Source organism: Pogona vitticeps, chromosome 3 (genome assembly GCF_051106095.1).
Source record: "Pogona vitticeps strain Pit_001003342236 chromosome 3, PviZW2.1, whole genome shotgun sequence".
Classification (NCBI taxonomy): domain Eukaryota; kingdom Metazoa; phylum Chordata; class Lepidosauria; order Squamata; family Agamidae; genus Pogona; species Pogona vitticeps.
In genome coordinates, this window is record NC_135785.1 from 243,209,234 (window position 1) to 243,223,704 (window position 14,471).

The 14,471-nt window shown below is 40.5% G+C and overlaps 1 protein-coding gene across 1 annotated transcript; it reads right to left on the reverse strand.

Moving 5' to 3' along the window:
• Positions 1 to 337: 337 nt before the first annotated feature.
• On the reverse strand, positions 338 to 10,350 carry SAP18 (Sin3A associated protein 18). The gene is made up of 4 exons (XM_020802050.3): positions 10,059 to 10,350; positions 7,671 to 7,780; positions 2,752 to 2,874; positions 338 to 887 (listed from the first exon to the last, which is right to left on the reverse strand). Exons 1-4 carry the CDS (start codon positions 10,128 to 10,130, stop codon positions 731 to 733), a joined length of 462 nt encoding a protein of 153 aa, XP_020657709.1. The 5' UTR covers positions 10,131 to 10,350; the 3' UTR covers positions 338 to 730.
• Positions 10,351 to 14,471: the final 4,121 nt, after the last annotated feature.

Consider the following 14,471-nt stretch of genomic DNA (forward strand, 5'->3'; position numbering starts at 1 on the left):
GGGAGAGGGTGGAAAAGCAATTGTGGATATTTCAGCTCTGGCTTCCCTGCATCTACAAAACTACTTAACGTGTAACAAGAACCAGAACAGCATGGCTACATTTTTTTTTTTCAGGGTATGGATTTTTGAGCAAAAGTATCCTAGATGTTCAGCTACAGTAACACTTTTTACAGGACATGGGAAATGCAGTTTTCCTTCCAGCTTTGATTTATAGATTGTGCTGATTCAACAAGCACACACACAACTGTTCACCAAGTAAATAACTATATGATGAGCATTGTCTTAGATACAACAGGTTACTTTTTTCCACTTGTGTATTCACACACTACCACACTGCTGACTAAAGGAAATATTTATTTACATTCTGCTTTATTTCACAGAAAATCTCAATAGCGTACTTATGAAATACATCCAAGTAATGTTAACCTCCCCATGTTAGTGGTTGGTTTTACAACATATTTGCTTCATAACCAATCTCAAAAACATACATGGGCAATTATCTTGGGGCTACGTTTTATGCACATTTGAAACAGTGGACAGTCCCAGTTTTAACAAATTCAAGACAGAAAAACTAACTACTAATCCAACTGTAGCAATTTCATAATAACTTCAATATTTTCCAGGTTTAGTAAGTTTTCTAGTCTCTGCACAAAACATTTCTTAAAAAACAAGCTTTTATCTAATGAATGCAAAATAGCAGATGGTACAGTCAAGCAGAGAAAGCCAGTTATTAGTAGGGCCTCATGCGACCTGATGGAGGTGGTGCTCGATTTGGAGGAGTAATTGCTATGTCAAGATAATCCCCTATTTGAAACTTCTGAGACTGTAGAGTCATGGAATCATCTGTGCCCTTTCTTCCTGACATTGTACTGCCAATCTCCTTCACCCTGTGGAAAAGACAATACATTATTTGTCTTCAGTAAATCAACTTGAGATCAAAATGAAGAACCATATTTAATCTGAATTAGGAATGTTTCCTCGCACCAAACCAAATCACTATTCCACCTTGCTCAATATTCTGATTGCCCGTGATTACAAAGAGAAAGACTGAAGCCTTTGCCAGGACAGCTCAGTGTTGCAGAAATTTTCTAAATGAAAATGTCATGGAGTGAACCTGAGGCATTATACACACAGAACACATCCTCAACAACCTGATCTACCGTATTTTTCCATGTATAAGACACCCCCATATATAAAACGCCTCCCACTTTTCTAAATCAAAATTTCTTTACAAGAAAGTCAAGGGGGAAAACCTTCTGCATTCCCCCTACATTTTTGTTGCAGAAAGCAGCTTCCACCCTCCAGGTTTTGCAAAGAAAAGGCAGGGGGAAAGTGATTCCTGCTTTCCCCCTACATTTTTGATGCAAACATTTTGCAATGAAAATATAGTGGGAAAGTAGGAATCACTTTCCCCCTGCATCTTCTTTGCAATACCTGGAGGCAGAAAGCTGTTCTTTGCAATGACAATGTAAGGGGAAAGCAGAAATCGCTTTCCCCCTCCATTTTCTTTGCAAAACGTGGAGAGGGAAACAGGGATCAAAGCACTTGATCCCTCCCCCCTTACTTCAGAGTATAAAACAACCCTCAATTTTTTCTTCAATTATTTTAGGAAAAAGTGTTGTTTTATACACAGAAAAATATGGTATATCTCACTGCTGATCTCTTCTTAAGAATACAGTGGTGCCTCGCATAGCAACAATAATCCATTCCAAAAAAAATGTCGCTATCCAGATTCGTCGCTATGCGGGGCAAAAAACCCCACAGGAATGCATTAAAACACATTTAATGCGTTCCTATGGGCTGTAAACTCACCGCTATGCGGAAATCCTCCATGCGGCCGCCATTTTTGCTGCCCGGTGAGTAAAGGGCACGAAAACACTACGTGCGGCCATTTTGGAACCGCCGATCGGCTGTTCCCAAAACATCGCTATGCAAAAATCGGTAAGCGAAACGCTTAACAATCATCGCAAAGCGATTTTTAGCCACTGAGAACATCACAATGTGATCGCAAAAAACGCATCACTATGTGGATTCGTCGTTAACTGAGGCGCTCACTATGCGGGGCACCACTGTATACAAGCCACTTCCAATTATTTTATTTATTTATTCAATTTTTACCCCGCCCCTCCAGACAGCATCTATTCTTCTCTGCATAATATATCTGTATCATAATATATATAACATCTGTATAATGATCCTTCCCCATTCAGATGGGAAACTTGTCCCATCCATATTTCCTATCTGCATTTCATTTAAAAAATGTACAAAGCAGCCTTTGAATCACTTATTTAAAAAGTTAGTGATGTTTTAAGCACAGACAAAACTAGGAATACTTTAAAACCCCTGTATCACATTGAATACGTTCTTAGAGCTTCTATAATTCTTTACTCAGCTTGTACAAGGCTATTCTATTAGGAGGCACAGTTGTGGAGCAACAACTGTTCTCAAAATCTGCTCATAACCATCTACAGTTTTGAGCTAAGTGTATTCATTTATGGCTCTCAAATTTATAAGCCCCATTCCACTTCTTCAGAGTGAGATCCTCTTTTCTTCCAGGTGCCCACTCAGACCAACAGCAGCATTTCTCAAGAAATGACATATAATTACCTACTGGGCTTCATATGTTCATGGGACAGAATCAATGGACATTTGTTCAATAGCGTGTGTTGGAGACCAAAGAAATATCTTAAAATTGGTGGATCTGGAGATTTTCCAAGAATATGTATGCCCTGTCCCCACTGACTGTATTACCTGTAACCAGGCTTTTTAAGATCTGTATACACTATTGCAAAGTTGAAATGTGTGCCCTTCTTCCTTGCTTCTGGGTAGACTTCTTTCACTAAACTGGTTAGTTCTTTGAGAGTCGCATCCATCCTGGAATGATCAAAAAGTGTTACAGGCCAGCTTAGTGACTGGATTTTTCCACCATAGTAAGTATTAAGTCTAATTTATGAAGGAAAACAGCAAACTGAAACACAGGCCTGCATCATGATGTCAACGAGATTCCACAATTGTTTAAGAGTTAGTTTTGCTTCAGCCAATAGCTTTTAAGGCAGTTTTCTAAGGTTCAAGAAACTATCAGACTATGTCTGCATTGTGAAATTTAGTCACTCTGATTTATCAGTTGCTATTTTTCCTTTTAAGATCTTCAGAATACAACATACAAATAAAGAGTGAAAAACATCTACTGCTTCAGAAGATGTGAAGGAGCCAGTGTTTCAAGGTCTTTTCTCTGACCTCCAGAAGTCAGTTGAATTCCAACTGCTCAAAATAAGAAAAACTTTTAGCTATCTGTCAGTTTCTAACCACCAAACAGAAATTCACTGCCACACTTTTCAGGAGCACGCACACAGGCATCAAGCCAGTGTACGCATGCACCTCTGAGTACTGTGACAGAGAGTCTTTATTGGCTAGCTAGGAACAGACTGAAAGGTAAGAATTCTTTTATGCTAAGCAACAAAATTTCAGCCATAACATTGCATAAAAATTATAGTAATTAATCACTTCTATACCTGCAGCAACTTAAGCAACTTGTAAGACAATGCAATGGCTGATATCCACTAGTACTTTGCACCTAGAGTAGACCCACTACATCAGTAGGGATATGATATGTCAGCTCTCCATAAGTTCCATTAATTAACAGCCCTACTCTAGTTGTGATTCACCATTGGATTTCAGCCATTGTAAGATTACTCAGAATTAATTTCAATTGTGTCAAAAGAGAATTTTTCATATGCTTAGGACTGCATATTTAATTGTGCTTTACTAGGGTACCAAATTTTATGGAGCAAAACCTAGACTAAGATTTTAAATCAGGGATGAGATGTAAAAACGTCATCTAGAGACTTTAGCAAGATATTACAGCACCCACCATTCAGCCTCTTGAGTTGTTAAACATTCTTAGCATTAAGCAAGAGGATGTCTGCACCAAGGTTGAAACATAGCTTTTAAAAAAACACTACTCACTAGGCAGAAAGTATGGCATTGAATTACTCAATTGTAATGTCTTGATGCAGCATAACTTATATTGCCTTTTTTAAAAAAATTATTTTTTAAAAAAAAATTAGGACCACGGGCTAAGCTTCCTGGAAGAAGGACTGCTAGCAAGAAGAAGGACTGCTTGCATCTAACAAGGACTGGGAAGAATGTGTCTGCCCACAATATGAAGAATTTCATCAGGATGGCTTTAAAGTGAATTGGAAGGGGGAGGGAGACGCAAACAGAGTTAAGGGGAGATGAAGCCTTACACACAATGATAGGAATGGACCAAACTGATCAAAAGGGCAACAATAATAACATTAACAATAATAATCAGAATAATAAACATAACAATAATAATCGTAATACTGTAATCATATTCATTAAAATGTACAAAGACAAACAGGCCACAAATCACAAAACTTCTGATGTCAGGGTTTTGCCAGGAATATGGCATACAAACAAGAAGAACTCAAAATTGTAATTCAGGAGGGCAAGTATGACGTGATAAGAATAACTGAAACTTTGTGGGACGACTCCCATGACTGGAATGCAGCAATTGAGGGATGTAAACTGATCAAAAAGAACAGAGAGAATAAAAAGGGGGTGGAGTTGCAGTATATGTCAAAAAATACACATTCCTGGACAGAAATATTTATTTATTTATTTATTTATTGGACTTATATACCGCCCCATAGCGCTACAAGCAGGAGGAGAGTGGCTGTCCCACCAAGAGCATCTGGATCAATCTAGCTGAGGCAAAAAAAAAAAGGAACTTCGTAGTAGGAGTGTACTACTGACCGCCCAATCAAAGAGGGGAAGCGGACAAAACTTTTAAAAACAAATTGCATGGTTTTCAAAGAGACACAACGTAGTAATGATGGGAGATTTCAATTATCCAGATATACGTTGGGAGGGAAATTCTGCCAAGTATGACATTTCCAAGATATTCCTGGCTTGTGCAGCTGTTAATTTCCTCCTACAAAAAGTGGAGAAAGAAACGAGAGGATTTGCTATACTTGACTTGATTCTGACAAACAAAAATGACTTGGTGCAAGAAAGGCAGTAAGGGTAACTAGGTGAGAGTGACCATGTCCTAGAATTCTTGATTTCAAAGGAAATGAAAGCAGAGTGTAGCCACACAGGTCTGCTGGATTTTTAAAAAGCCAATTTTAATAATCTCAGAACAAGGATAAAGAAGGTCGCATGGCAGGGGATCCTAACAAGAAAAAGAGTCGAAGAAGGGTGGGAGCTTCTAAAAAAAATACATTCTAAAGGCACAACTACAAACAATTTCAAGAAGAAGAAAAAGAGGGAAGGCGGAAAAAAGACTAGTGTGGATCTTGGAATTGTAGATCACAAGCTAAATATGAGCCGTGTGATGTGGCTACAAAAAAGGCAAATATTATTTTAGGCTGCATTAATAGAAGTACTGTTTTCCAAATCCCACAAGGTGCTAGTCGCCATCCATTCAGCACTGGTTAGGCCTCGCCTTGAGTATTGTGTCCAGTTCTGGATACCACACTTCAAGAAGGATGCTAATAAATTGGAACAAGTTCAGAGGAGGGTGACAAGGATGATCAGGGGGCTGGAAACCAAGCCTTATGAGGAAAGCCTGAAAGAACTGGGCATGTTTAGCCTTGAGTAAAGAAGCTGAGAGGTGGTATGATAGCACTTTTCAAATATCTAAAAGACTGTTATACAGAGGAGGGGCAGGATCTGTTCTCCATCATCCCAGAGTGCAGGACATGCAACAATGGGCTCAAGTTAAAGGAGGCCAGATTTTGGTTGAATATCAGGAAAAACTTGTTAGAGCAGTTGGACAGTGGAACCAATTTCCTCGGCAGCTGGTGAGTACTCCAACACTGGAGGCATTCAAGAAAAACTTACATAATCACCTGGCAGATATGCTTTGATTGTATTCCTGCACTCAGCAGGGGGTTGGACTTGATGGCCTTGTAGGCCCCTTCCAACTTCACTTTTCAATGATTTCTATGATAGCAATTAAAGATAACCAGCAAACATCACTGCATGAATAAAAATAACATTAAAAAGGAAAGACATGCAAAACATACTTGTGTTGGCCTTAAAAGCAACATAAGTAATATTATGGACAGTAAATTCTTTTCACACACTATGCTGAAAAGGTTTCAGTGACTGTGCAAAAGCCTCTTAGGTGCCCATTTAACTAGTGCTGAAGGGTGTGCTAGTCAGCAGAACGGAAAAGACTAGGCACACTGCCTGTTGCCTAAACAGTCCTGCTTCTCTCCTGCCACCTTCCTTTCTCACAAATCTAATCAGAACCATACCAGAGGCTTGCAATTTCATACAGGCTTTTCATTTTGTGATTTAGAGCAGGACACTTGCTGGATCCCCTTCTTGGATGCACACCTTAATGTGTTGAAGGCGCTTGAGTGTGTCAGAGAACTGAAAGCCATGTTGTCAGGTGGCCAGACTCCATTGTGAGCCTGAGCTCCTAGCAGAGTCACCCAAGGGAGAAAATTTACAGTCGAGGCACCAGACTAAAGTGCATCCATCCTCTTCAGGAATAACGGCCACATCACCAGAACAGAATGGTAGTCCCAATGGTGATGAGGGTGGAGAAACTTCTGGAGGGCAAGCTACTGGGTAGCAGCAATAGCTGAAGGTTACCTTGGTCAGAATCTTTCACAGACCATGAAGCAATATTCAAGCTATATTTTGTTAGTACAGTACTGTACCAGTTTTTTTCTTTATTCTTTGATTTTATCATTGCCATTTGTTTCTGGGGACCAAGGCCAAGATTATTCACACTCTTGTATCCCTGATTACTGTGTTCAGATATGAAAGCAGGACAGTGAAGAAAACTGATTCTTTTGAAATATGGTGCTGGAGGAGAGCTCTGCAGATATAATGGACTGTCAGAAAGACAAATAAGTGTGTCCTAGGTGAAATCAAGCCTGAACTATCTCCGGAGGCAAAATGAAATGGAGGCTTTCATGCTTTGGTCACATTGTAAGAAGGAAAAAATTCTCGAGAAAATATAATAATGCTGGGAAAAATTGAAGGCAGCAGGAAAAGAGGAAGGCCAAATATGAGATGGATTGACTCATCAAGGAAGCCAAAGGCTTGAGTTTACAAGAGCTGAGCAGAGCTGTTGAGGACAGGAGATTTTGAAGATCACTCATTCATAGAGCACATAACACAACCTGCTCAATAAGAAATGTTATACAACATATTTATCTTGACTCAAGCAAGAACTCTGAGCAAAACTGAAATATGTTCCATTTACACTAGATGCCAACCATATCAACAATAAGACACTTCTTACCGAGAAGACAATCCACAAATCAAGAAACCTTTTACCACTATGCCACAGTAAGGAAGTACTGGGAAGGAAGCCTTAGAAATATTTCCTGAGAACAGAACTCTAAGATGTCCCTGGCAGTATGACTGTCAGTAGAAACAACCACCAAAAAGGTTGGAGAAGAGCTGAATACATCCCACAGGCTGTCAGTTTTTGTTAGTATCTAAATAGCAGGGTATCTAAAAACATGCTAGGGGATTTCAAATTCGGAAAGAAAGTCACAGCAGCAAATTTTGCATCACTATTCACTAAGACGTTCAGATCTTTCACCTAACTGTTAGAAACAGAGTGTGTTTGGCTATGACAACACTATACCAATGACAGCATAAAGATCCTCAGCACTCACCAGGTGTAGATTTGAAGCTCACTAGAGGGCACATTCCCCCTGGCAAACTCATCCATTCGGTGATGACGTCCATTGTTTGTAGTGAAAACCCTCAGCAAGAGGGGACAGGTCTACAAGGCAAAATCAATAAACCATTAATTCACTGTGATGCAAATAATAAACAAAACCACCCTAAACACCCTTTCTAGGATATACTGCAGTAGTACCTATTCTAAGATGCAACTTAACAATCTACACTAGACAAGTAAAAGGAAGGGAGAAAAAGGTGTGTAACAGCAATTTTATCTTCCTTGGTAGCAAAGGCCCATCATGTAGCGACTGTCGCATCCAAAGTCACATTGATTTTAATGGACATATACTTTTCCAATGTGGGACAGGAGGCAACAAGGCAGCTTTGAAGAAGAACCACTGGTAGACCAAAAGTGGAAGTCTGTAATCAGACTGGGATAGATACGGTAGGAGCAATGGCAGAAAGTTCTGCCCTCACTGGCTTATTGTGATTTGTCTTACAAAGCAGATCCCATGCCTACCTCTGTTCCCTCTCCCTCTACTCACTGAAAGGGAAATCCATCATACAGTATATCTTCTACATCCTCTCCCCAGAAAACTGCTCCCTAGCAATGTTAATTTCACCACAGATTTTTGTCCAAGGGACAAAAAAAGCTGTTGTCATAAGCTTTTAAATCATAAGATTTAACCCATACAAGCATATTTGAGATTTATTAAAATAGACCTGACTGCATTGAGTGCATTTTTGTGTTGCTTATATTTTTTGGTTTTCTATCCATTTATCCTTTTAGCATTGTATATACTCATTGTTAATAACTTAAATACTATATATTGATTGTTGTAAGCCACCTTGGGTTCTTTTTAAGGAGAAAGGTGAGTTAAATTTATTACAAACAAATAAATAAATAAATTTGACCCCATCTTCTTAAAAAGCCACAAGGCAGCTTACATCGTTAAAAGACTATGTTTAAGACAAAAAAAACAGTAAGGATCAAACACTACACTACAACATGGTAAACAAAAAACATCACAAACGCGTTCAAAACAGTAAGCCACAACAATCTGTTTAACAACCCAACTCAGGCACCCAGTCACTGATGGAAAGCTTGCCTGAAGAGAAAGATCTTTGCCTGCCTGTGGAAAGACAGCAAACATGGGACTTGCCTGGCTTCTTGTGGGAAGGAGTTTCAAATTCTGGGAGCAGCAACAGGGAAGGCTCTCCCCCATGTCCCCATGAAATGCACTTGTGACAGCAGTGGGACTGAGAGAAAGGCCTTTCCAGCTGATCTTAACACCCAAACAGGTTCATAAAAGAGACACAGTTCTTGAGGTAACTTGAACCCAAGGTGTTCAGGGATTTTATAGTTTAGAATCAGCACTTCGAATTCTGCCCCAAAAATGGATTAGTGGAGCTGCTATAACAGGGGAGGTTATGTGATGCCTGTGACTAGCCCCAGTTATCGATCTGGCTGCTGTATTTTGCACCCAATGAAGTTTCCAGACACTTTCTAGAGGCAGCTCCAGATACAGTGCCTTACAGTAATTCAGCTGGGAGGTGCAGCTGGTGTACTGGTTTTAATTGTGCAAAAGCACTCCTGGCCACTGCTGAAACCTGGGCACCCAGGCTCAGAAATGAATCCAGGAGCATCCCAAAGCTGCACAGCTGTATTTTCAGAGGGAGAGCAACCCCATCCCAGCACAGGCTGAATCCCTATTTCTTGATCTGCTCTTCCACTTGCTAGGAAGCTAATAATCAAACCTGTACTGTGCTCCATCTTGTGGCATTTAAAAAAAATACCCAAAAGATCTGTTAATTTCTTTAAACGAAATCTGACATTTTATTAAGTGTACATAGAAGTAGGGTCCTTTAATTTGTTTCCCATTCTATTAATTCACATCAACGAGGCAACGCTTACACCTTACACCCGCAATCCTCTACTTTTGAATAATCAAAAGCCAGTTAAAAACTTGGCTATTCAAGCAGGCCTTCCCTCCAGTCAATTAAGTTGGGTTTTTTTTTTTTGCCATCTTGATAATTTATTGTTTTGGAATTAATCGTTATAATTGTAATTGTATTTTTAAATGATTTTATACATGTTATATTGATGTGTTTTTATCTATGTAAGTCACCCCGAGTAGACATAGTCTAGAGGGGCGGGGTAAAAAATTAAATAAATAAATAAACAAATGAATAAATAAATAAATAATTATTGGGTTTTTTAAATATACACTGGCAACCTGAGAAACAGCCCTCCCTCCCTCCCCTGGCGAGCAACCACGATCACAAAAGCGGGTACCACATCTCTATTCTGCAACACGTGAAACGCTTCTCCTGCTTCCCTTCTTCTTCCCAGCGCCTTCCCCGTGTCTTCTTAATACCTTCTCACGGTCGATCGGCTTTTCAGGTTCTTTTTTGATCTCCTCCTGAGTAACTCGAGACTCCACTGCCATCTTGCCACCGCCTCTGCCCAGCCTCCGAAGAAACAGCCGCGCGAAACAAGGCTTAAGAAAGGAACCCGCACCCTTCGAAGGGATGAATTGGGGGACCCGGCAGCACCCAAAGCCCCTTGTCAGCCCCGCGGAGCGCGCCCTCCCGCTCACACGCTAAACAAGAACCCGAGGGGGCTCCCCCTCTCGCTGCCGAAGCAAGATGGCGGCGCCCACAACAATCACGGCGGCTTTGGGGGGGAAGAATCGGGACGAGCCAGCTCTCGCGAGACCTGAAGTTCGCTCTCACTAGCTCGAAGTGGTGCCACGGGGAGACGGCGCTTTTTCGAAATGGCCAATAAGGACGTCCTTTGGCGTGAGGGGAAAAGGATCGGTTGAGATAACAAGGAAACGAGAGCGGGGTTTCGTCTTAACATTTTCCCTCACGTCAACTGTAGCCTATTTTATACAACTGTTTCGTTCGTTCCCCTTTTCTTACGTACTTAAACTATCGAGATACTGCTTTATTTAGTAATTTGCACTACCTTATTTAGGCACTGCGGAGACAAAGGTTGGCGGTTCGATTCCCTCCTCTGCGAGAAGATAGCCATCCTGGATGGCTTCGGGCGAACTGCATAATCCCGGGATGCCCCCAGAAGAAGGGAAGGGTGTGTTCTTCTGTGTATTCTCTACCTTTAAAACCTAGGAAAGGGTCCCCATAACTCAGAATCGACTCGTGCAGTTACTACAATAGCAAAGATCATTGCACATCTTTCTATTGCATTTTAGCAAGTGAATTAATAAGGTGTGAAAGGCAATCCTAAAATAAATGTTATCCATTTGATGACTCACAACACGAATTTGGAAGATGACTCACAACACGTATTTGGAACAGATACAGCACATAATTAATTGTAGTACTGGAACAATATTAGATTTATCCCATTAAAACACTACATCAATACAATTTTGAAAGAAGAAGGAATTAAAATCACCAGGCCCTCAGGAGTAAAGAAGTCTAAAAATTTTGCTTACCAGCGAGAACCCAGCAAAGAGCCAGTTACCCCTTGTAGGAGTTTCCTAGTCTGAAATAGGTTCACTGTTGCATTCTCCAAACATGTCTGTGAGGATGTTGGGGGAAAAGGATGAGGCATCTCTTGAACTGAAGGTCTGGGCAGACTCCTAGTGGGAGATACAATGGATCCTTCGCATAGCTTGGACCCAAGCCATATAGAGTTTTATAGGTCATAATCAGCACCTTAGACTGTAACCAGAAATAGACCAGTACTCAGGGAAGTTATAGCAAAAATTTGTTCTCCCTATAATTCCTGTCAGTGGCTAACTGCTACTTCAGATCTAATGGAGATTCTGAACAGCTTCGAAAGGCAATCCCATATAGATTGCATTAAGTAAACCAAATGGAATTTAAGTAGGGCGTGTGTTACTTTGACCAGATCAGTTTTTTCCAGCAATGGTGTAGCTGCACATTAGTTTTGACACTGCCAACACCCACCTGGTTACCATCAAAACCTGGGCATCCAGTCTCAGGGTTAAATCTGAAGCACAGCTAAGCAGTAAACCTTAGTTCTCAGGAAGGGGGTGTAACCCCATCTGACATAGGTTTGAATCCCTGTCCCCTAACCTGGCTTTCAATTTATTGGCAGTGACTGATACAATTCATTTTACACTCAATAAGATGTATGTCTTTGCATGGACAAAATGAGAGAGAGGACCTTTTCAGGGGGGTCCAAGACTGTCCTTTATCATCCCTGACTTGTGCTGACTATCCTTCAACTGTTATTCCTTGGATTTTATTTATTTATTTAATTTATTTATTTAATTTATATGCCGCCCACACTACCCAAAGGTCTCTGGGCGGATTTGTTTATTCCACTTTGCTTCTCACACCTCTCTTGTTCCTCCAAGGATGAGACATCTTGGCATTGTTCTATATTAGGAGTCATTGTTGTAGTTTAGTCATTAAGTCGTGTCCAACTCTTTGTGACCCCATGGACCAGAGCACGCCAGGCCCTCCTGTCTTCAACTGCCTCCCGGAGTTTGGTCAAATTCATGCTAGTAGTTTCAATGACACTGTCCAACCATCTCATCCTCTGTTGTCTCCTTCTCCTCTTGCCTTCACACTTTCCCAACATCAGGATCTTTTCAAGGGAGATTTCTCATGAGATGGCCAAAGTATTGAAGACTGAGCTTCCAGATCTGTCCTTCCAGTGAGCACTCAGAGTTGATTTCCTTCAGAATGGATGAGGTTGTTGATATTTCTTCCGGCAATCGTAATTCCGGCTTGGAATTCATCCAGTCCAGCCTTTTGCATGATGTATTCTGCATATAAGTTAAATAAGCAGGGAGACAATATACAGCCTTGTCATACTCCTTTCCCAACTTTGAACCAATCAGTTGTTCCATATCCATGTCTAGGCAAACAGAAAGAATTAAAAAAAAGCCTCACAAAAGAAGGGTAAGCTTACAATTCAGGCTTACAATTTAGGAGTCATAGCTCCTGATATATCCAACTTAACTAGCTGGAACTAAGATTTTTACCATCTTTCTTATCCCAAGTGTGCAGTAGGACCCCCTTATCTGTGAAATCAGTATCTGCTGATTAACTTATCCACAGTTTGAAAATATTAACAATATTAAAAGAAAATCCTACAAATATATATTTCTAAAGCTGCAATTTTTAGCATGTATACATTACTGAAACAGTGACATCTACGTTGGCTTGGGCATGTTGCGAGAATGGATGATAGTTGGATTCCAAAAGATGTCCTGTACGGAAAATTAGTGCAGGGAAATTGCCCCAGAGGGAGTCCACAATTGCGATACAAGGATATCTGTACGTGGGATCTGAAGGCCTTAGGAATGGACCTCAACATATGGGAAACCTTGACATCTGAGCGTTCAGTCTGGACGCAGGCGGTGCATCATGGCCTCTCCCATTTTGAAGAGACACTTGTCCAGTAGGCTGAGGCAAGGAGGCATTCCCGAAACCAGTAAAATCAGGGAGTTGGACAGAGGACAGATTGTATTTGTCTTCAGTGTGCAAGGGATTGTCACTCTCTAATTGGTCTTCTCAGCCACACTAGACGCTGTTCCAAGTCCTCCATACAGAGCACGTTATCATAGTCTCTCAAGACTGAAGGATGCCTAAATCAAAAGTGAAGGTACCAGAACCAGCCACTAGAGGGGACCAGATACTGTGTTATATAGATAAGCCACCACCATTTCACCTACCGGTAGTTTCTCTTCTTCTGCTCTCTTCTTAGGATAACACATGCTTCTTGTAGTCAATAGACAATAACTGTATTATGTTACTTATTCAGCAGGCAAATACTACTATATGCTAGCAAGTACTTTCTTCTGTAAACTAGGGGGACAGGATCCTCACCTTTATGATTCCCAAAAGGAGTGACTCACTTTTATTTATTTATTTACAAGATTTTTTTTTTAGCCACACCATTACCAATGGTCTCTGAGCGGCATACAACAATATTAAAACTAGAGAAAACTTTAAAACTATTAAAATACCCAATATTATAACAATATCCTATATTAAAACAGTCAATTTATCATTAATAAATCCTACTGCTCATACAGCCAGCTAAAGGATACTACTGTATTTAATTAAAATGCTGGCTAAACTGAAAGGTCCTTGTCTGGTGCTAAAAAGCCAAAAGTGTTGGAGCCAGGCAGATCTTTATAGGGAGGGCGTTCCAAAGTTGAGGGGCAACAGCCGAGAAGGTCCTGTTTCGACATGCCGTCCTCCTCACCTTTTTCAGGGATGGCACCTTTAGAAGGCCCTCCTGGCCTGATCTTAGAGTACGGCTCCCCGTAGGACCTCAGGTTTCAGTATGGATTATCAGAAAGTGATACGAGCTTCAAGTGGAAAATGCTGAATGAAGGACCTGACCCAGAAAAGAGGCATGCTGGTCAGGCTGGAATTCCAGTGGCAGATCAACATCAGGAGGCTGAATTGTAAGCTTACCCTTCTTTCATGAGGCTCTTATTTTTTTGGATTCTTTCTGTTTGCCTAGATTAATGAATAGGCTGTTTTCTGTACCCTGACACAAAGACGTATTAAGAAAGTGAGGGTGGATGCTTTACAAGTTCATGTTTCATATGCTTAACACTTGGACATACTGTATATTACATGCTGAAATTGTTGTGACCTGTGGAATTTGAATACTTGAATTGTATTACTATTTAAATGGTTACCACATCACCCAATTTGTCAATAGTTCAACTTTCCTGTATTGTTATTATTTTTATATTATTTATTTATTTTTCTTTATCAGTTAATGAGCTGGCTGAATAGCTCAGTGATTTAAGTATCTGGCTGAGGAAGTA